Source organism: Emys orbicularis, chromosome 5 (genome assembly GCF_028017835.1).
Source record: "Emys orbicularis isolate rEmyOrb1 chromosome 5, rEmyOrb1.hap1, whole genome shotgun sequence".
NCBI classification, from domain to species: Eukaryota; Metazoa; Chordata; order Testudines; family Emydidae; genus Emys; species Emys orbicularis.
The window spans coordinates 68,916,875-68,941,011 of NC_088687.1; the positions used below are offsets into that span (position 1 = coordinate 68,916,875).

Consider the following 24,137-nt stretch of genomic DNA (forward strand, 5'->3'; position numbering starts at 1 on the left):
ACACGAATTCAGATATAATGCGGTAAAGCAGCGCTCTGGGGGAGCGGGGCTGTGCACTTGGCGGATCAAAGCAAGTTCGCTATAACGCGGTTTCACCTATAACGTGGTAAGATTTTTTGGCTCCCGAGGACAGCGTTATATTGGGGTAGAGGTGTATTGTATTGTATTGTATTAGGATATCTCCATTAATTTAATTTATCTCCTAGAACTGGAAGGGACCTTGAAAGGTCATCAAGTCCAGCCCCCTGCCTTCACTAGCAGGACCAAATACTGATTTTGCCCCAGGACCAAATACTGATTTTGCCCCAGATCTCTAAGTGGCCCCCTCAATGATTGAACTCACAACCCTGGGTTTAGCAGGCCAATGCTCAAACCACTGAGCTATGCCTCCCCCCATTATACAGGTCTGTTGCATCTTACACGCATTTAACATGCGCGATTTCAGCTTTACGCGGTCGGCCAAAAAAAAAAAAAAAAGAGAGAGAGAGAGAAAAATAACCATTTTAATACTGTACCTGTAGTGCGAGCGATTCTGCCCGCCATTGAACTCAATGTAATTTTGACTATACACGGTTTTTGCTTTATGCGCTAACCACGGAACGGAACCCCCGCGTAAGATGAGACAGACCTGTAATGTTTTTTTCAGTTCCCAAGTAAAAAATAATTAGAACACTTCTGTATATTTTACCCTGGCTTGCTGGAATCAAAATTAGGACAAATGTGGGTCATTGCTGGAGATTGAACTGAACTCTCCAGTGGTAAAATCATGAATGTCTACTACTTGAGCAGCATCTTCAGGTAGTAGCTCTAGGAGACTTGTATCTTCTGTAAACCAGCCACTAGAGTGGGGGCATTTAACACATACTGAACAACAGGTTACATATGCATCCTTCAGAATTGATGAGGTTTCAGTATATAACCCATAATTCAAAGAGAATGAGAAAAAGAAAAACTCTTTGGGAACAGATCAAGAAAATCTTAGTGTGAAAGCCGTTGGCTGGCTTTGTGAAGATATCAAAACATTTATATCTACTTGTCACAATAAAATGTTTATATTGTAGGGTCCAATAAATATCAAAGGGTCTTTTTACTCTGCCTTCACCTCCCTTCCACCATTACTTTAAACAACGCAATAGCGAAATGTTGGAAATAGTTTACTAAAATCTGAATTAACTGGTTGCCCTGGAGCTCTCACATAAAAAAGAAAATCAGAAGTTGTGACACTGGTAGGTTTTAGAAGTGGAATTCTGCTACAACATATTTTCACCCAGCTTTTCCAATGACTTTTCTCTTGGGAAATGATTGACTAGTGTGTGCACGTTCTGTCTTTTAGGTTGAAGAATGAAAAAGCCTTGCGTCTGAGTATTGTAGGTGAGTATCATAAGCTACTTGGTTGAAATCAAAATTAAGGTTTGTCCTATAATTTAGGTCTTACAGACTTTCTGGAAAAGGAATTCTATCCAATTATTCTCTGTTTGGGGCAAGGACTGTCTTTATAATCTATTAATAAACTGTATAATTGTTGGAATATCATGGATGTTCTCACTTCAACCTGGCAACTGCAAGTGAAATCAGAGCTAAGAGGTGTATGGTATCTCTTGACTTCACTTCTTTGCAACATACGTGGACTTCATCACGTGGCTGACTGTAGCAGTAGGCAACTTGGCATACTACAGAACAAACCTCTATTTCATTAATACCACCAAGCCGTGTCAATCCATATTATTAGATGTAGCCTACTCCAAAATTTATACTTGCATCATCTCATGTAGATGTTTGTGAATTGACAGAGATGTCAGGCAGCAATTTGGAAGGCTGGTAAATTCGATCCAGTGTTTTAAAGAGTTTGATGTTTTACTTTGTTAATTTACTTTACTCTTAAATTATGCAGATATGTTGATCAGGGAATGAAAAGGCCTCAGGCCAGTTTCTCATACTGCAACTCTAAGTTGCTAATTTTGACAATTTCTCCATTACATATTTGATTGTCTTTATATTGATCCAATATGGTGATTCCGCCTCTCTCCCTCTCCTCCCCCCCCCCCCATCATGTTGCAATAGAACATGATCTGAAAGTGATTTTTGGTACTTTTAAACATTTCTCAAGCAGTACTTACAGAATATTTTTTTAACAATTTTAGGATGTTCATCTAATTCCTCTGCACTTTACTATCTGAAAAAAATATACTGTGTGTATTGATTGCTGAAGAATTGGGTTGTGTTTTTAAAAAAATAAATATAACATTTTCTTCCTGATTTCCAGTACTTTAAGACTATTTATTTAGTAAAGGAGGATGGAAAACATCTGTAAACAACTTCTATCTTCTCTCCCAAATTAAAAATGACAACTGGATGAAACCTATTCTTTGTATTAATTTCATATCTAGAGTAAGACCTTGTACTTGTACCATAGTGAGGCAAATTTTTTTGACTGAATTTTAAACCCCTGAAAAATGGGATTTATTGCAGGAACATTGACAGGGTTTGTTCTGAGCTAGTGCTACTACAATAATTAACACACACTTTGTTCCTGTAGGAGAAAAATTGCAATGGTTTCAAAGTCACCTTGATCCCAGCAAAGCAGACTACACAAAGAAAGAAGCCTGTGAACTAATTGAAAAGTAAGAATGGGGTATACAATAATGTAAAAGGCTCTTTTTTGTTGGAAATAAGATTGACTTACTGACTGGTAAAATTAAGATGAATCTTAAATATACTAAATATTTCCCTTTCATATTTATTATTAGAAATCTCATTGATTTATTAATAGTGAAGATATTATGAACTAGCATAAGTAGATCATAACTATTCTGGAACTACTGGATGAGATCTGAGTATAACCAGAGAGACTTTTATATTATATCTCTGCATATGTAGTGAAGGCAAACTCAAATTAAAATGGATATACCTATATCTTTTCCAGTAACCACATGATCCACAATCTAAATGTTTATGTCCCCAGTGCATGAAGTGTTAGTCGCATTTCTTGGTGAAAGTGCAATCTACAGGTTCTACTTCACTTACCCCCGCTTCTTAGCTTTGCCACATTCTGTTTTAGGAAGGCCAGCTGAACAGCACCAGAGCTATTTCAAAAGTGGGGACCTGTATGGGCACTATATCATTACTATACATAAGACTACATGTACCAAAGGCTGCCCCCGTTGCCAATTTGTTAGCTACGTCTCTTGATAGGTTATGCCTATCTCATGATGGTAAATTCCTTTTACCCTCAGTATTTATGGCATATTTTGTATGCAGTTCAATGAAACCTGCATTATTGAGGAGCATCTCCAGTGCTGCTCTGGGGCAGATCCACCACTGGTGTATGTTATAGGATCTACTACCATCTTATGTTTTCAATGTTTACCATCTTATGTCTTCGCAGTATAAATGATGGAATGAGACTTCAAAATATCCTCAATATATCCAGAGTACTTTAGTTTGACTTTTTAGTGAAAGACCACTTATAGCAGGCAACATATGACTTTTTTTTTTCTGGGTTGCAGAGCAGTTACTTAAGGCATGTTACACTAAGTAAAAAGACATTCACATTCAAAACACTACATTAAAACAACATTATTATGGTCGTGAAGTCAAGCACTCAAAAATAAGGAAATGCTAGAATTACAATTGCTTGTGCAACCTTAATTTGGCTCCCTTGTGTATAACCATTATGATAGTCCTTAAGTACAGCCGTGGCTGGAGCGTGCTGGAGTACTGACAGAGTCTTTGGACAATTTAGCTTCCAAACTCTTAACAAGTCTTTACTGAACATCTATAAACAGTGATTTCCCCCCCCTTCCCCCCCCCCCCCATAGGCTCATATCTTAGATTTGGCTGTTTGTTTCACAGGAATGCAAAAATAGGGCAATCCTCCCACCCCCCCTACATTTCAAGTTCTTGCTCCAAAGCGTGGAGGCACTAGAGCTTCTCAGAGAAATGACAGTACAAATGTTTAACATAGGCAAAATAACACTTTTCTCTAATCTCATTCTCTGAAATGGCTAAACCATTTTAGCTGAAACATTCAAAAAAATTCTGCCTGAGGGAGACACCTGGCCTGAGAAATTTCTGCTCAAGTGATTAAAGTTTGGCAAAGATATAAGCAACTGAAAACAGGATCTTTATAATGAAGTGTCAGGCAATCAAAGAAGAAGGCTGTACTTCTTCCGACCTGATTTAGAGGGGACGTGAAGGCAGCTATAAAAAATAAAATATAACAAATGGCAGAAAGGGAAAGTTGATGGTAATTAATATAAACCAGAAGTTAGGAATTATAGAAAATTGACAAGGGAAGCAAAGGGACACAAGGAGAAATCTGCTAAGCAGTTTTTTAAATATATTAGGAACAAAAAAATTCTGACAGTGGTATTGGTCCATTACTAGATGGAAATGGTAGAATTATGAAGAATAATTCAGAAAAGGCAGAAGTGTTCAATAAATATTTCTGTTCTGTAGTTGGGGGGGGAAAAACAGATGATATACTCTGATCAAATGCTTGTGATAATGTCTCTGGAAGATGTTAAACAAGCTCGTAAAGTCAGACATTTTTAAATCAGCATGTCCAAATAACTTGCTTCCAAGAGTTTTAAAAGAGGTGGCTGAGAAGATTGCTGGACCATTAATGTTGCTTTTCAATAAGTCCTAGAGCAGTGAGGAAGTTCCAAAAGACTGGAAGACAACTAAGGTTGTGCCAATTTTTAGAAAGGGTAAACAGCATGACCCGGCTAATTATTGGCCTGTCAGCCTGATGTCGATCCTTGGCAAGGCAATGGAGCAGCTGATACAGGACTCGACTAATAAAGAATTAAAGAAGTGTAATGTAATTAATGGAAATCAACATGGTTTATGGAAAATAGATCCTTTCAAACTAACGATGATTTTTTTTTTTTGTGATGAGGATACAAGTTTGGTTGATGAAAGTAATAGTGTTGACATAATATACTTAGACTTCTCTGAGGGCTGGTCCACACTAAGCCCCCAGTTCGAACTAAGATACGCAACTTCAGCTATGTGAATAACGTAGCTGAAGTCGAAGTATCTTAGTTCGAACGTAAAGGTACTTACCGCGGGTCCACACGCGGCAGGCAGGCTCCCCCGTCGACTCCGCCTACTCCTCTCGCGGAGCAGGATTACCGGCGTCGACGGCGAGCACTTCCGGGATCGATTTATCGCGTCTAGACAAGACGCGATAAATCGATCCCAGAAGATCGATTGCTTGCCGCCGAACCAGTGAGTAAGTATAGACGTACCCTAAGTCGTTTGATCTGGTACCACATGCCATTTTTATTAAAAAACTAGAACAATATAAAATGAACATGGCACCAATTAAATAGATTTAAAACTGGCTAACTGATGGATTTCAAAATGTAACTGTAAATGGGCAATCATCATCAAGCCAGTGTGTTTCTAGTGGGGTCCTGCAGGGATCAATTCTTGGCCCTGTGCTATTTAATCAGTGACCTGGAAGAAAACATAAAATAACTGATAAAATTTGCGGATGACACAAAAATTGGGGAAGTGATAAATAATGAAGAGGACAGGCACTGACTCAGAATGATCTCGATTGCATGGTGATCTGGGCACAAGCAAACACTGTGTTTTAGTATGGCTAAATGTATACATCTAGGAACAAAGAATGTAGGCCACACTTAATGAATGGAGACTCTATCCACTACAGCCCACAAATCTTTTTCAAAGTCACTGCTTCCCAGGATAATCAGCTGAACATGAGTGTGGAATGATCTGGAAAAAGGGGTAAACAGTGAGGTGACAAAATTTGCAGATGATACAAAATTACTAAAGATAGTTAAGACCCAGGCAGACTGAGAAGACCTACAAAAGGATCTCTCAAAACTGGGTGACTGGGCAACAAAATGGCAGATGAAATTTAATGTAGAGAAATGCAAAGTAATGCACATTGGAAAGCATAATCCCAACTATACATATAAAATGATGGGGTCTAAATTAGCTGTTAGCACTCAAGAAAGAGATCTTGGAGTCATTGTGGATAGTTCTCTGAAAATATCCACTCAATGTGCAGTGGCAGTCAAAAAAGCGAACAGAATGTTGGGAATAATTAAGAAAGGGATAGATAATAGGACAAAAAATACGTTCCCTCTATATAAATCTATGGTACGCCCACTTCTTGAATACTGTGTGTAGATGTGGTCGCCCCATGCAAAAATATATATAGGAATTGGAAAAGATTCAGAAAAGGGCAACAAAAAATATTAGGAATGGCTTCTGTATGAGGAGAGATTAATAAGACTGGGACTTTTCAGCTTGGAAAAAAGACAACTAAGGGGAGATATGATTGAGGTCTATAAAATCATGACTGGTGTAGAGAAAGTAGATAAGGAAGTGGTGTTTACTACTTCTCATAACACAAGAACTAGGGGTCACCAAATTAAATTAATAGGCAGCAGGTTTAAAACAAATAAAAGGAAGTATTTCTTCACACAACGCATAGTCAACCTGTGGAACTCCTTGCCAAAGGATGTTGTGAAGGCCAGGACCATAACAGAGTTCAAAAAAGAACTAGATAAATTCATGGAGGATAGGTCCATCAATGGCTATTAGCCAGGATGGGCAGGAATGGTGTCCCTAGCCTCTGTTTGCCAGGGGATGGATCACTTGATGATTATCTGTTCTGTTCATTTCCTCTGGGGCACCTGGCACTGGCCACTGTCGGAAGACAGGGATACTAGGCAAGATGGACTTTGGTCTAACCCAGTAGGGCCATTCTTATGTGAGGCGGTAGCTAAAAGTGCTAATGCAATTCTGGGATGCATAAACAGGGGAGTCTCAAGTAGAGGTTATTTTATCACTGTATTTGCCACTGGTGCAATTGCTGCTGCAATACTGTGTCCAGTTCTGGTGTCCACAGTTCAAGAAAGATGTTGATAAATTGGAGAGGGTTCAGCGAAGAGCCACGAGAAAAATGAAAGGATTTAGAAAACATGCCTTATAGTGATGGACTCAAAGAGCTCAATCTATGTAGCTTAACGAGAAGTTAAGGGGTGACTTGAATATAAATATCTACATAGGGAACAAATATTTAACAGGTTCTTTAATAAAAAAGTATAACGTGATCCAATGCCTGGAAATTGAACATAGGCAAAAATCTGACTGGAAATAAGTCATGAATTTGTAATGGTAAGAGTAATTAACCATTGGAACAATTTACCAAGAATCGTGGTGGATTCTCCATCACTGACAAATTTTAAATTGATTACATGTTCTTTTAGAAGATATGCTCTAGGAATTATTTTGGGAAAGTTCTATGCCCTGTGTTATGCAGGAAGTCAGACTAAATCACAGAGGTCCTTTTGGCCTTGGAATCTATGAACCTTTGCTATAGGTGGAACAGGTAATGCTGCCTATAATAACAAACAGGTAGGAGCAAAATCTGCTCTCTCATCGTTATCCTGTAGTAATTTGGAAGTTCTCCCAGTACACTGCTAGTCTTCCTTTTCCCAGAGATTCTTGGCTACAATAGGTGACATGCTATACTCTGCTAAATCTAAGGGGTAAGAGTCTAGAGGTCACAGCCTAACAGAATTTCTCTTTTGGAAGAATATTGCAAATCTTTAATTTAGTGTGAAAAACTGCACCTGTGGCATATTTAGATGTGGTGCAGATGGCAAAGAAACAACTGGTAAATATTTCCCTGGCAAATGACCAAACCAGTATAGTTGTATTAAAATGTTACGAGACATCTCATAGCTTAAACTTGTTGTCTTTCAGATATTTACATCGATTCAGTGATGAACTTGAACAGATTGAGTTACATAACAGCATTAAAGGCAGACAGGGAAGGCAGCACAGTTCCCGGGAGATAATCATCAAACAGACCATAGAGCATGAAAGACAACTCTATGAAGGATATGGGATAGGTATGGTTGCCTTATTATTTCTTTGTTGTGCAAACTGCAGTAGCTGCAACTTACACCCCTCCCCCCCACTCACCCCCCGTTCACAAGGCCTGAATCCTAAGTGAAGGCTTTAGGTGATACTTTGGTTTCTTGTTTTAGAGAAATAAATCTTCCTTTACTTCTCTTGATTTCCAGGTTCTTTTAAGGTGGATGTAAAAACAAACAGAAAGATCCTAGTTAGAAATTCATTTTACTTCCTTGAATGCAGTGATCACCTTTGAGCAATGACTCTGCTTTATGTTGCTTTAAGGCATATGTGTATGTAGATTTTGATTACTAAAGTTGATAGGATTCCTGTGAAGTCTGACTTCTGTTTTTAAAGCATATTAATGTAGCCACCCCAAAAGAGCATGAATCGCATCCCTTTTAAAAATGTTTCTTTTAAAAAAGGTGGGGTTTTTTTTTAGCCTGAACAAAAAGGTTGCCCCCTCTTTAAAAGGGTGCATAATTATGTGTTTGGAAACATACATATGAGGTTGTTTGTTGGTATAAAGTTTTATTAGCTGTCATTTGAAATGACAGCATTACTTGCTCATGGCTTCATTACTCATGACTGGTAACCATCCCAAACTCATGACATGAAACCTTTGTACCATGAAACATCATAGCATTGTCTCAGTAATAAAAACCTAACATCATTGAGGTCTCCATGTATTGTTCCCTCCCGCAGGAATGGGCCAGTGGGAAAAGTTCTACAAGATTCACGTTGCATAGCTTATGGTGTGTTGTCCACTTAAGAGGGAGGACTTAGGAGCCTACTAAACTTAGAGGGCCCAAGGCTTCCCACTCCATGAATCACAGGGATCTTTAAAGAAAAAAAGAACCCTTGATCCAAGGAGGTAGGAATAGTCCTGTATCAATTGGACCTGCCTCCACCAGGATTTACACTTTCTCCTTATTTGCGGTGGAGCACGGCTCCTGCAGTAGATGCAGTGGAGCCAAAGGGCATTAATATAGCTCAAGACTTAATTAAATTTCTTGGGGTTTCCTGGATTTATTCATTAAAATGTAGGGGCTCTTCAAGGAATGGTGCTTCATTTTGACAGGTCTCTTGCTCCACCCTAACCCCACCTAAAACTTTGTGTAGCCCCAACAGACAGAAACTCTGATCAGGCTGAGGAGATACGTACACAGAAGGACCTCTTCAAATGTGTAACTGGTGCTGAATCTTTGGCCCCATGGATGTTTGGAGTAGGGTTGAGAGTGTACGTTTATAAAAATGCCCTAACATTTAACCTTTAACAACCAAAGGCCCCTGAAACAAAACCCTGAAACATTTAGAATACAATAATGCTGTAATTTATAACAAAAGTAATAATAGCCCAATAGACAGTTAGCTCAGAAAAATATTCTTCACTTCTAATTTGACATTTCAGTGTTTTCACTGGCTGCTATCACAAATACATATAAAGTCAGACCGCCAGACATGATTATTGGTCTTTATTTTTAAATTGCCCTAGGGAAAAAATAGCAGTTGCCCCTTTGTCACCACAGTATCTCACGATGTCTTAAAAATAGCTGAGAGGAGAGCCGTGTGTGTCTTGAGAACCTCAGCATGAGTATTACCAATGAAAGGTATTGGTCAGGGATGCTGCATGGGATTAACATTAAAGAATGGAAATTTTTGAGCCTAAGTGAACTGATAGCATCCCTTTAAAAATATATATTCTCTTTAAAGGTGGTATGCAAATGCCAGCTATGCTTGAGAGAGTCTGAAATGACTGAAAATCATGTACATGGAACTAGGCTGATGGGCAAGAGCAGGAATCAAGTGTAACAAGGCTAATTGGGATGGGGAAAGGAATTGTGGAGACTGAGATCCAAGCTGTGTTGAGGAGGGTGTGGTAGAAAGTAATACCAAATTTAATGACCTGACGTTACTTTTTAAAAATAGACCCTTTTTGGAGCCAAACCCCTTTTTGGAGCCAAATAACCAATTTAACTTTAATGTCTAGGAGGAGTAGTGTTCATATCACTATGAAAGTATCACTGACTTTGAAAGTTCATTAACAAAATGGAAAAATCAACATTTGTTTCCTGCTTGGAAGGTAAAATCTTGGCCAATTAGCTTCTTTGAAACAAGCGTTTCCTGTGTTCATGGGGCGGGGGGACAATGGGGGTAATGAAAGGTTTTCAAAATATTTGCCAGCCGTACTTAATCCTCCAGAGCTGCTCATATCCTGTTCTGCATGAGATAGCAAACAATTCAGGGGTTCATGGCGTTAAGCTATGTGACTTAGTGCAGAATGGGAATCCAGTGTTCTTTCTCCTCGCTTCCTCTTTTGCATTTCTTCTAGGGCAGAAATAGGGAAGCAATCTATATGACTTTTTAAAAATCTATTCTTGTTTTAAAATTGTTGTTCACCAATACAAAGTCCTCCTTCCAATTTCTGTGGTTTTAAAAATTACGTTTCCTTATTTTTAAAAATGTTTTTCTCTCCTGTTGCTGTGTGAAAGTTCCAGGCAAACAAACAAACAAAAAATCAATGAAATAGAGTTGTTTGCTAGCCTATCAAATGCACAAAATAAACAAACTGGAAAAAATAAAGAAACAAGATGTTTTCATTTATAGAAATCTCATATTTTACTTACTATTGCTGTAAGTTTAAAACTCGCAAAAATGTGACATTTTAAATTTGATGGTGCCCCTTTACATGTTAAATGCAACCTCAAATCATTCATCATTTGTTATCGCAGCTGTTGAAGGTTCAGTCTGTCTAGAACTCAGTCTTCATTCAGAGAAAATTGTTGCTGCTAAATACTATAATTGGAAATGGGAGGAAAAAAATGAAGTCAGCTGGAGATTGTGCTTTAATGGCTCTATCTCATCATTATCACTAGAGGCTTCTCTAATAAAAGGGAATATCTTCAAACTGACTTTATATTTGAGTGTCTCTCTCTGTTATTGATGTCAGAATTTTCCCTTCTGTGTTGTATGTTTTGCCTTGAAGCAGCCTTAGAATATAAAAGTGGAGTTCTAAAAGTCATCCAAGATTTGACATTTTTGTATAAACAGTCATGTTCAAGTGAATAGACATTCAAGATTATACATTTCTTCACTAGTTGATCATTAACAGGCTGAATTTCATGCAGAAGTTCTTAAACAGCTACACCGGCAGCTGAGTATTCAGATACATTAGTAAATGCTGTACAGATCCTTCTAGGAACAGTAACAATAAGGGAAGCTTCAGTCTGATAATCAGTGAGGTTGTTAAGGAAGTTGTTTCTTTAGTAGTGTCTCATTGGTTCCTGCCTTTCCCTCTATGCTTAATTGTACGACTAAACAGGTTCCTACAGGTTTGACTTTTCTGGCATATTGTCATTTTCATCATTGTGTATTTCTGAAAAGTACTTATTTTTCAGGTGTTCATAGATAATGTCCAAAGCTTGTTGAAAGGGCATCCCAGATGTTGACAGGAACTTCCTGATGAATTGAGAGTGCATGTTTACAGCTAAAAATGGCAAGCAGTAGTTATTTCATCTGAACTTCATGTGGTTTAGTTAACTGACTAACTTTTAATTATGCATTCTGTCAGAACATGGAAGCCAAGTGTCCTAGAAAAAGGAATTGGTCCAATGAGCTTTCAAAGTTAAATATATACAGATATGCAGAGTTCTTTTTTTTAAATATTTGGGATGGAAGGAAGGTCAGATGGAAAACACGAGGGCAGAATATTATAATAATTAGGTTTATCTCCCAGTATAGCTAGTGCCTGTACTGTTTATTCAATACATTAATGATCTGGAGGATGGCATGGACTGCACCCTCAGCAAGTTTGCAGATGACACTAAACTGGGAGGAGGGTTGATACGCTGGAGGGTAGGGATAGGATACAGAGGGACCTACACAAATTAGAGGATTGGGCCAAAAGAAATCTGACGAGATTCAACAAGGACAAGTGCAGAGTCCTGCACTTAGGACGGAAGAATCCCATGTACTGCTACAAACTAGGGACCGAGTGGCTAGGCAGCAGTTCTGCAGAAAAGTACGTAGGGGTTACAGTGGACGAGAAGCTGGATATGAGTCAACAGTGTGCCCTTGCCAAGAAGGCTAATGACGTTTTGGGCTATATAAGTAGAAGCATTGCCAGGAGATCGAGGGACGTGATCATTCCCCTCTATTCGGCATTGGTGAGGCCTCATCTGGAGTACTGTGTCCAGTTTTGGGCCCCACACTACAAGAAGGATGTGGAAAAATTGGAAAGAGTCCAGCGGAGGGCAACAAAAATGATTAGGGGGCTGGAGCACATGACTTATGAGGAGAGGCTTAGGGAACTGGGATTATTTAGTCTGCAGAAGAGAAGAATGAGGGGGGGATTTGATAGCTACTTTCAACTACCTGAAAGGGGGTTCTAAAGAGGATGGATCTAGACTGTTCTCGGTGGTACCAGATGACAGAACAAGGAGTAATGGTCTCAAGTTGCAGTGGGGGAGGTTTAGGTTGGATATTAGGAAAAACTTTTTCACTAGGAGGGTGGTGAAGCACTGGAATGGGTTACCTAGGGAGATGGTGGAATCTCCTTTCTTGGAGGTTTTTAAGGTCAGGCTTGACAGAGCCCTGGCTGGGATGATTTAGTTGGGGATTGGTCCTGCTTTGAGCAGGGGGTTGGACTAGGTCACCTCCTGAAGTCCCCTCCAACCCTGATATTCTATGATTTCTGCTGCTACTTTTGGTAGAATCCATTGTACAGCTGAATTGGTCCATGTCTAAAGAGATCATTCCTAACTCTCTTAATGACCCGTCGTTTCTCAACTTTACTTTGTGGCTCCTTGATTTTAACCCTGCCTCTTGTTCTCTTGAGTTTTGCTCCACTCCTTATTGAGGAAATGTATACATGATTTGAATGTGGGTTCAAGAACAATGTATTCCAATTCTCGTAAGACTTAACAGAAACCTTTAGTGCAAATCTGTGTGTCTGAGAGAATGAGGAAAAAGTTGTTAGACAGTTGATTTTTATTTTTCAGAAACATTCTATTTATATGAATCTCTATTCTGACCTCTACAGAACCTGATACTATTTAAATTATGTAGGTATCTCTATACTTTGATTGTAAGCTCTTCTGGGCAGGGATTGTCATTTTGTTATGTCTGTACAGTGCCTAGTAAAATGGAGATGTCCTCCTCACCTGGGGCTCTTTGTTGCTACCATAATACAAATAAATATTAATAGACTAGAGTGTTTGCCAGAAACTTTATGTAGTCACCTTTGTTTGACTTGCTACTCAGACTCATGTACTTGCATGTAACAACTCCTCTCTTAACGTCGTTGTTATGTTCCTGAAAAATGTGACTTTAAGCTAAATGATGGTAAGCGAATCCAATTTCCCCAGAAGAATTAATGTAAATGATGGGGTTAGGTTCCAGGGAAATTTTTTTCACCAGACAAGAGACTATATTATATACATCTCTACCTCGATATAACGCTGTCCTTGGGAGCCAAAAAATCTTACCGCGTTATAGGTGAAACTGCGTTATATTGAACTTGCTTTGATCCACCGGATTGCGCAGCCCTGCCCCCCCGGAGCACTGCTTTATCGTGTTATATCCGAATTCATGTTATATTGGGTCGCGTTATATCGAGGTGTGTGTGTGTGTGTGTGTGTGTGTGCGCGCACACACAGTAAGTTTTAAACAAACAATTTAATACTGGTATACAGTGATGATGATTGGTTGAGGTGGAGGAGTCAGAAGGTGGGATATTTCCCTTACTGCTAAATGATGAACTAGCAATTGGCTGAGCCCTCAAGGGTTAACTCTCTCACTCTACAAGGCAGCAGGAATGGAGGGAGATATGCACATTTCCCCTTTAAGTACACTGCCTTGTTAATTAGATCAGCTTGCTGAGACCGCAGCTGCTGCAAGCTCCCTCCATCCTGAGCCCCGGTGTGTCCCCGCCTGCTCTGTGGAAGATGGGGTAAGTGGGGTGCAGGAGCAGGGGGGAGGGGGACACCCTGACATTAGCATTAGCCCCCTCTTCCTTCCCTCCCCCCCCGCACAGCAAGCAGGAGTCTCGGGGAGCAGCTCCAAGGCAGAGGGCGGGAGCAGCACATGGCAGTGGGAGGAGGGACAGCTGCAATTGCTAGCCTGCTGGCAGCTGCTGCACAGGGATCTTAAGGGAGCGGGGAGCTGATAGCGGGGCTGCCAGTCCACCCTGGTTACAAGCCCCCACCAGCTAGCTGCAATTGGCTGCTCTTCCTGCAAGCAATAGGCAAAGCAGGCGACTGCCAAACGACGTTAGAAGGGAGCATTACACAACTTTAAACGAGCATGTTCCCTAATTGATCAGCAACGTAACATCGAAACAACGTTAACCGGGACGACTTTAAGTGAGGAGTTACTGTACAGCAATGGAAAGGCTGATCTGGATTGCTTAGTAAAGTGGTCTCATTTAAGCAACATGGCTTTTAATATAGCCAAATACAAGGTTGTACATCTAGGAAAAACATGTAGGTCACATTTACAAAATGGGTAGCAGTATCCTGGAATGCAGTGATATTGAACAAGACTTAAGGGTGATGGTAAATAACCAACTAAATGTGAGTTCCCAGTGCTGTGCTGTAGCTAAGACGGGAGTGGGCAAACATTTTGGCCTGAGGGCCGCATCTGAGTATGGAAATTGTATGGCGGGCCATGAAGGCTCACAAAATTAACAATTCAGAGATATTCAAATAAATTCTTATTTAATAAAGATACATTTTAGTGGAAATAAACATAAAACCTTACTTACATTGTTATGATGGTATATTTATAATAGTATTACAATAATTAAACCAAACTTAACCCCTTTCCATGCCCTCTTTCATTAATGTGAGCACTACAGCTGGTCGCCCTTCTTTACAATGGCATCAAAGTCTGGTGTCATTCTCGTTATGGAAATCCGCAATACGGAGCTGAGATGCTGGTCAGTTAACTAGGATCTGTAGTGAGATTTGTTGTAATTTAGCAGGGAAAATATTTGTTCACACACACACAGGTGGAGCTGAACAAAACAAGAATTTTCTGTTCCACCTTGCGGTTATTTATGAACTTTGTTTCACTCAAGGGGCTTAAAACTTGTCCAGTTTTTCTGAATTGTACTTTTTCTTCAAGGTGGAATCGCACTGTAGATCAGTGAGCTCCAGTTGTAATTCTTGCGGGGCTTTCTTGTAGTCAAATGGCAGTGGGCATGACACCAACTCCAGTGTTCTCTCTATCTTCTCAAAGTCAGGGAATCGATGAGAAAATTCTCCATGCAAGTCACTCAAAATTTTGCTGTACTTTTCTGTCTGCTCTGGCGACATTTCCAAGTATTTCTGTGTTGGAAACTGAGCGAACACTTTGTTCTTAAATTGTTTTGAAAACAAGACTAACTTGGCTTTGAAAGCTGTCACACTAGAACACAATTTGTGTACAAACACATTCTTTCCTCGCAGCTTCACATTAAGTTCATTTAAATGTGCCAAGATATCCACACCAAAAGCAAGGTTGCACACCCACTTTGAATTCTTTAAGTCAGGGAAATCGTTTTCTTCCCCCTGCATCTCCAGAAAAGTGTGAATTTCAACTCTGAGCTCTCCCACTCTCTGCAATACCGTTCCTAGGTTGAGCCAGCAGAGATTTGTATGATAAAGTAAGTCTGGGTGTTCGGCACCAGTGTCTTCAAGAAGGGAAATGAATTGCCAATGATTAAATCTCCTCGCTTTTATGTAGTTCACTATTTTCACTACTGTGTGAACAACATGATCAATGTCCAGGACATTTATGCAGAGGGCCTCCTAATGTATAATACAATGCAGAAAAATCACCTCTTTATCAGGGTCATCTTCTTTTACTTTGTCCTGAATTCTTTAAAAAAGTCCTATGTTTTTCCCACTTAAATTTGGCGATCCATCTGCAGTTACGTTTGCCAGTTTACTCCAAGGGAGCTTCAGACGTGCAAGGCAGCAGACACCCTCTCATATAAATCCGATTCCTTAGTTGTGCCTTTCATTGATTCAATTGATAAAAATTTATCTGTGATTTCAAATTTCAAAAATCAGTAACTGTGCTGTGTCCTTAATGTCAGTGCTATCATCGAGAGCTAACAAAAACAACGTAAAGCCCTGTGCTTTCTTGTTCAACTCAGAAGTCAAATTTCACCAATCACTTCTACACATCGAGTAACAGTTCTTCATGACAAACTAATGTTCTCAAATTTGTTTTGGTGTTCCGGGCACAGCATGTTAGCAACATAAACCATACATTCTTTCAAAAACTCTACTTTAGCGAAAGGCTTATTTTGTTTAGAGATTTTAAACGCTAGAACATAACTTGCCTTTGTAGTGGCTTCCTGAACTGTAGCTTGTTGCACATAAATATTTTGCTGAGCCTTTAAGTTTGTGGCGAGTTTCTCAGCTTTTCTTGCCCTTTCCTCAGTTGTTAAATTACTGCCATAATTAGGATATTTTGTTGAAAAATGGCAATTCAAATTGTACTCCTTGAACACTGATCCTCTCCTGACAAATCAGGCGTACAGCCTTTGAGGTCACGTTTGTGAAAAAATATTTTGCATTCCGTTCTTCGTTAAAAACCCGACACTTTGTCCACTTTTTTTTTTTTTTTTTTTTTTTGCAGTGTTCATTTTTGAAAGGGAAAAGAAAATCCTAACTGCTGCCCTTATTTCAAACTGCTGTTTTACAAGATTTCATGCACTGTGAAAAAACTGGGCCCTCTCTCTAGCCTGGATTTGTTGGGTGTCAGTGCCCCTGATAATTTTGAGCCATGGCATTCTGTCCCAGAACCCATGTGGACAAGAAGAGGCAGAGGCAGGTGTAAACTCATCTGTAACTTTATGTCCAACCCTCCCCCCAAAAATGGTATATTTGAAATGTTCTTACTGTTGTACTTTGAGTTCTGTTTGCACTGTTGGGTTCATTAAAAGTTTACATAGTAAGGGATGTTACCAAGGTGGGGCGGAAGGACTCATGGGATGGGGGGGGGGGGTGGCTCTATAAGGGATGTTACAGAGATGAGAGGGCACTGCCACGGGTGGAGGCTGCGGCCCCTGGGCAGTTTCGAGGCTCTCAAGGGAGGGGCCATAAGAGACCCCGAGGGGGCGGGGTTCCGATCCCGGAAACAGTGCGGTGAAGTCGCTCCTGCATAGTGCGTCTCTTCTGTGTGCCGGAAGGAATCTTCCAGGAAGATGGTGCTCATCAGTGAGTCGGGGGCTAGGGAGCACTGGGCGGAGTGGGGCAAGCCCCAGACCCCGCTCCCCAGTGGGAGCCCTGGAGTGGGACAAGCGCCCGACTCCGCTCCCCGGCAGGAGCTCAAGGTCCGGATAAAAACGTCTCATGAGCTGGAAGCAGCCCGCGGGCTGTAGTTTGTCCACCCCTGAGCTAAGAGGACTAATGTAATTCTTGGATGCATAAGCAGGGGAATACCAAGAAACAGTTGAGAGGGGGTATTACTACTTTATAGAGCTTTGATGAGTAGAACTGGTTGAAAATTTTTCATTAGAATGATTTTTTGATGAAAAATGGCCTTTGTACAAAATTGAACTATTCTACAGAAAATTTTCAATTTTTCAGAAAAAAAAACATAATTTTTTGGTTGGGAAAATAGAAACAACAGTTGCCCGTCCCCCCCCAAAGGCCTTGTCAATTTCACTTTTTGCCAGTGAAATTGACAAAACCTTTCTCAGTTGGCTGCCATGTCTGACCTTCCCTTCTTCCTTCCTCAATGCCTCGCCCCAAATGAGGGCTTGGATCTCTGCTTCTCATGCTGCTGGAGCCGGGGGGAAGGTGTGCAGGTTGAATGGCCTCTCCAGCCCTGGAGCTGAGTGGGTGGCTTAGTGCCCTGTCTCTGTGCCTCTCTGGCAGCCAAGCTGGAAGGCTCTTGTCAATTTCATGAGTGCTGGACTGCAGTTCTCCCAAAACAGTTAACATTAAAATACTACTGTTGTATTTTTACCTTCCCTAGATGTTTTCAGTTTTTTATTCCTTAGGTAGCTCCTTTTTCTAGATATGACAGTGCACTTTGTCTTCCAATATATAAATTCTCTGGGCAGGGACTGAGTATCTTGTTGGTGCTTAGATGGAGATAATATAAGTTATAATCTGTGATTCCAATGGGATCAAAAATTAAGGCATCCACTTTCAAAAATTAAGGCATCCACTTTCAAAAATCTTGGTGTTGATATCCATTAGTAAGACAGAATATTAGACATCTTGGTTAATATTACCATCAAGAGTACATATAGTGTTCTGTGTTTTTGCTAACACATCCTATATTTCAACATCTGAGAGCTAAAGGCATGGCATTTCTGATGGAGGGCTCTTGACTATACACACCACACTTCCCTGGTGCACTACTCTGTAGACCTCAAGGTACACCATAAGGCCTATTGTCACAGTTTCAGTTGTAACTCTCTTAAGGTTTCAGGCTTAGCCATCACCTCTTTTGGATGGAGACCCATGTTTCTCCCTCCAGACTGGAGAGAGAGACTGTGGAAGGATCAGGTCTGACTGGGATCCAGCATCTCTAGGTTGCTCTTTCTTCAGGAGCTACAGCAGGGTACACAAGTTACCAGTCAGCCTTCGCAAAGCAAAGTAAATTTATTCTTAGGGCAAAATATCATAGCGAAAACATATAAAACACAATAAAAGGTACTACCTGCATGCTAAAAGCTTAATAGAGGTCTCCCCCAACTCCAAATAGGGCTCTAGAAGGTGCCAGCCTTTCAAACCCCTCAGCCTGGTTTACTCTCTTGGTTAAAAGTTCATATCAGGTTTCAGATCAAGAACAACCTTGGGACAGTTCAAGTGTTTCTTTATGAAGTTTGGACCTTTGATCTCTGTCCTCCTTTAATAGGTGACACTGGTCAGTGGCCCCCTCCTCAAGAGGTGAAGCTTCAGAAGCTGAGTTTTTGCATAACTTGTGTTGAACTTGCATTAACCACCCTTCAGGGATTCCCCAGGAAAACATCTCAGTAAGCCATGAACCCGAAAACACGTTTAAAACTTACTGTCACAAAAATCCATGTCTGTCTGGCACATTTCACCTCATGCTTCCTGGGTCTCACATCTGTCATGCCTGTCTCAAATGTATATCCTTTTTGTGAGGAAATACGGTACTACTGTAGTGTTGGTATCATGCCTAGGCACTATGTTGATGGGCTTATTAAAAATGCATAGCTATTAATGAATAAAACTTTGCTTTTTGAACAATAAAGCCTAGTGCTTTCACTTCCAGTAGATGATCTGTATGTTCATTTTTTAAACCTGGGAAACCTTAACTCACTTTCTAGGTGTACAGGTGCCTGTAAATCTTTTGATTATATTGCAGTACTAGAATAAGGTTAATCTAGATCTAAATGATTTTTGCTTCCTATATTTTACAAAAGTAAAATGTCTGTTATTGCTGTGGTAGATACCAACAACATTTAATAGCATTTTAATTGGGAGTATGGAATGATGGAGATTTTATTTTTTAAATCTCATCTTTGACCAAATCTCCCCTCTCCAGTTCAAGATGAATCAGACTTTTATCACAATCTTTCAGGAAATTATTTTATTTAACACAAATAAACATGGGATTATCTTGTGTTTACGTATTGGACAGGAAAAAAAATGAACTGAAGCTGTTAAAGACTAATCCCGTTTCCTAGAAGACAAAGAAGACAAATGCACACAAGAGGGGATGAAAAAGAATAGAAAAGATAGAAAATGGTTTCTGTCTCTGTGTTGTCTCCACTAGTATCTTCACTGCTTGAGAAACAACAGCATGGCACATGGTCTTATTAGCCACTCTGAGACCTGGTAAACTTGTACCAGCCTCAGGCAGTTTAAGGAATTGCTTTCATCATTCTCTCTGGTCACAGGCTGACAGCAGTGTTGCAAAATATATAGTCTTGGCTGGCTAAGCCTGACTTTTATTAAACAGAAGGAAAAAGGAGAGGGATAGGAAAGAGAAGGAATAAGGTGGGGCAGGAAAAGGATACAAAGGGTGTGTGTGACAAAGTCTCACATCCTAGATGGTGTTTGGGATTTAGCTGGAGCCAGTGAAGGTGTTGATGTCATCTGGGTCCCTCTCTTGGCCCTGACTGGTCAGGACATCTCTCAGGACTGGGCCGACAAAAGCGCAACAATGCCACAGTGGCTCTTGAGGTCCCAGAAGATGGTAGGGGTGGCAGCCATGATGGTGAAACTCTTGGCTAATCTTTGTTAGGGAGTGATGAGCAGAATAGCCAATCCTCTAATTATTGGGCCTAATTTCTGACACACCAATTTTGGTCTATTGATTTTGGGACTCACACTTTTCTTCTTCAGCAGGCATGATCTTAATTACAGTCCTTGAGTGATATCAGCAGGAGTTTTTGTTTGCACTAGTTTAATCTTTTGCAGCTTTTCCCATCAATATTTTTTATTATAGGTTATGACACTATATAAACTTTCACTCACTTTTTACAGTTGAGTTCACAATTAGGATAAATCTGCAGGGCCAATTATTACAACAGTTGCTGCACAACATGTGAGTAAAGCACTTGAGTTAGCCATGAACATAAAGGAAAAGGCAAAATTTATCTTCAGCTGATGTTGAACAAGCCAGAAAAGCTTGGATTATATACTCTCCTGTGACAAGTTGGAAGCTTTCCCATGTCAGTGCAGTCTACTTCTAAAGAAGCTAAACTCTCATTTAAAAAAAAAAAACCAAACACCCCCTCCAAAACCAATTGAGCACTTGTGAAGAAAATATTCTAAATATGAACCAAATGTAAACTGATGCAGAGATGTCACCTTAAGTCTTCAGACAGTTGTGCCTCTGCTGCTGCTCAGAGTTCTGCCAAGTAGCTACAGAGTGAAGACTAACCAGAATCTTGAGTCTTCACTGGTGCTATTCAGAAGCCTGTGAGCAGCAGGAAAACTGACAAGAGTTGGGAAAGTTTCACTTTGCTACTGTCCAGTTAAGCTAGGAGCAGCAGGAGAGGCAATCATTCTGTTCTACGAATATTCTTATACTGTGCTCATCTGAGCACCTTCCAGTAATAAATTACATGAAGTGACTACTCATCTGTCATGTAGTGTTTGTTCTCTCATCCTCTCCTCAGGAGAAGGTGCAGTGCCTTTGTTTTGGTAAGGTGTTTTTTTTTTTTTTTTAAATATACATGTTTCTATGTATTGTTAGAGATGTCAGGGTGGAAGAAATGTACCTTGCACTCGGAGCAGAGAGTGGTCTGACCAGTTTGCCTGGTGGCTACATGTAGATGTTGAAAAGGACTGGGAAGAAAATTGATCCTTGTGGGACTCCACAAGTGAGGGGTCTAGTGATGGGAAATTGCTCCTCTACCACTACTCCTTGGTTGTGTCCCTCCAGGAAGGACTCAGACCATTTTAGTGCATTACCCTGGACCCCTGCTCCCGCTCCCTGGTGAGACAGCACTATCTCATAGTCAGCAATGTTGAATGCTGTAGAGAGCTCCAGCAGGATCAGAATGGATCTGTCTGTCCTTTTATCCATTGACAGGAGGCAATCATCCCTCAGTGCGACTAAAGTGGTTTCAGTTCCATATTCTGGCCTGAATCCAGATTATGACGGGTCTAAAATTTTAGCTTCAATTAGATGAGCTTGTAGTTGGCCTTTGGCTAGCTTCTCTTTGAGCTTGTTCAGGAATGGGAAGTTTGACATTGGGCAGTAGTTGGGTAGAACTGATTTGTCCAGGGTGGGTTTCTTCAGTGTTGGTCAAACTATTGTATATTTGAAGAAGGAAAGGAAGAGTCCTCCTCTGAATGAGGTGTTGTCTTTTCGGTCGAGAGTAGCACCAGTTGTTCATGCCTCTTTCACAAGCCAAGAATGGTATGTTTCAGATTTTCAAGGCTTGGGTCCTTTAGGGACTCCTCTCTCATTGAAGCTATTCACTAAAATACAGGACCAAAAATCAAGGGTTTGGGGATTGTGTAGAGTAGTGTAGATATCCCTGTTGCAGTAGTCAAGATAGGTAGAGCAGTTGAGATAATGCCCAGTACTTCTCAAGGCCTATCTGATGTATGGTTGTACTTCAGTATATGACCTTATAATTCAGTGTAAGGAAAATATTTTTTAAAATAGCATCGGCAGTCCAACTACAACAACTAAGATGAATGATAAGTAACATGCTATATTTTATCATGGAGAAATGTGATACATAATCCAATATTGATAGAATTATCTGGCTTATTACCTTGAGACTGAAGAAAATTGATAGACAAAGAATAGCTTCTAACTTTCACTGTGTGTTCAGGGTCAATCAAAGACCGCATAGGAGCCATCTGAAATGTGACATTTATATGACATGAGGCAGTAATTTAGATTTAATGCTACAGAGGTAGCATTATTCCTTGTTGAGACACTTTGCTGCTCCTTAAATCTATATAGTTGTTTCTAGATAGTAATAAGGCATTTCAAGCTGTGCTAAAACTTCAAAGCTTCTGAGCATTAGAATCTCTCTAAAGTGTTCACTATTACTGATGGTATGAGAAATAGGTCACCTGTAAGATTTTAGAAATGGCCAAGAAACAGGGAATGGCTATGTGTCACGTAAAGCAGCCTAAAGGTTCTTGGCCAAATTGTGCACTGATTTGCACCCTGTACAACCACCTTGATGCCAATAGGAATGCACAGGGATATAAGTAAGTTCAGAATTTGGCCATGTAATTTCAACTGGAAATTAGAAAAATCATCTCTCCTGTATACCTATATACAAAAAGCTTGTATTCTATATTCTGCATACTGTTAAATCAGTAAAGGTTGGATAATCAATGTATTACTAGATCCCATTTATTTCCTACTTAGTTAGGTTCAGGCAGGTCACTAATCAATATAAAAGGCTCTTATTAAAAGCTACTGCTATTTATTATGATTAAGCAAGAGATAAAATCACTTAAGGAGAAAGAAGACAAATCTCAACATACCATGTAAGCAAAAATTGTAATTACAAATTATACAACTGCATTTCTTTTAAAATAGAAATTTCAGTAATTGCAAAATGACAGTTTCTTAGTACCAAGAGTTCTGTTTATAATAATGATATATAATTAACAGTGTAAACTTCAACTACTCTGTAAACAGATACATTGATAGTGAAGTGGAGGTGCTCTGCCACTCAAGCAGGCATTACCTCAAGTTTTCCAGGCAATTCAGACGGTGATAGGGGCCAAGACGGTTGAATGGCTTGAGTGGGGGAAATGATGTGTTCCACAGCCAAAGAGATTGTCATTTGGATATCCAGGGGTTTAAACAGCAAGCTATGATTATACCCCTCCATGAAGATACAATCTTATACATGCTCATTTTTTCTTAATGTTTTATTGATCTTTACATTCTTAGAACTGTTTTAAAATTAATTATTTGAACTGGAAACCTGGGTTTGATTCCCAGTTCAGGCACTGATCTGTTTGACCTTGCACAAGTATCTAGCCCACGGTGTAGGAAAGATAGGAAGTATGGCAAGAGACCACCCTGGCTTAACCAGGAAATCTTCAATAAGTCCTACAAAAAGTGGAAACTAGATCAAATTACAAAGGATGGATATAAACAAATAACGCAAGTATGTAGAGACAAAATTAGAAAAGCCAAGGCACAGAACGAGATTAAACTAGCTAGAGACATAAAGGGTAAAAAGAAAATATACTACAAATACATAAGAAGCAAGAGGAAGACCAAAGACAAGGTAGGCCTATTACTCAATTGGGGGTTGGGGGGGAACAATAACAGAAAATGTGGAAATGGCAGAAGTGCTAAATCACTTTTTGTTTGTTTTCACCAAAAAGCTTGGTAACAACTGGACATCCAACTTACTTAATGCCAGTAAAAATGAGGTAGGATCAGAGGCTAAAATAGGGAAAGAACAAGTTAAAAATTACTTAGACAAGTTAGATGTCTTCAAGTCATCAGGGTCTGATGAAATACATCGTAGAATACTCAAGTAGCTGACTGAGGAGATCTCTAAGCCATTAGCGATTATCTTCAAAAAGTCATGGAAGATGGGAGAGATTCCAGAGGACTGAAAAAGGGCACTATGTTTGCCCATCTATAGAAAGGGGAATAAGGACAACCTGGGGAATTACAAATCAGTCAGCTTAACTTCAGTACTAAGAAGGATAATGAAGCAAATAATTAAGCAATCAGTTTGCAGACCCCTAGAAGATAATAAGGAGCTAAGTAACAATCAGCATGGATTTAAAGAATAAATCATATCAAACCAACCT

The 24,137-nt window shown here is 39.9% G+C and overlaps 1 protein-coding gene across 1 annotated transcript in view; it reads left to right on the top strand.

Moving 5' to 3' along the window:
- The window catches only part of TMA16 (translation machinery associated 16 homolog), a 53,337-nt gene that overhangs the window by 22,535 nt on the left and 6,665 nt on the right, over window positions 1-24,137 (top strand). Inside the window, exons 3-5 of the mRNA XM_065405211.1 lie at window positions 1,334-1,371; window positions 2,537-2,621; window positions 7,750-7,898. Coding sequence (XP_065261283.1) covers window positions 1,334-1,371; window positions 2,537-2,621; window positions 7,750-7,898 — 272 coding nt within the window. The remainder of the gene's footprint in view (window positions 1-1,333; window positions 1,372-2,536; window positions 2,622-7,749; window positions 7,899-24,137) is intronic.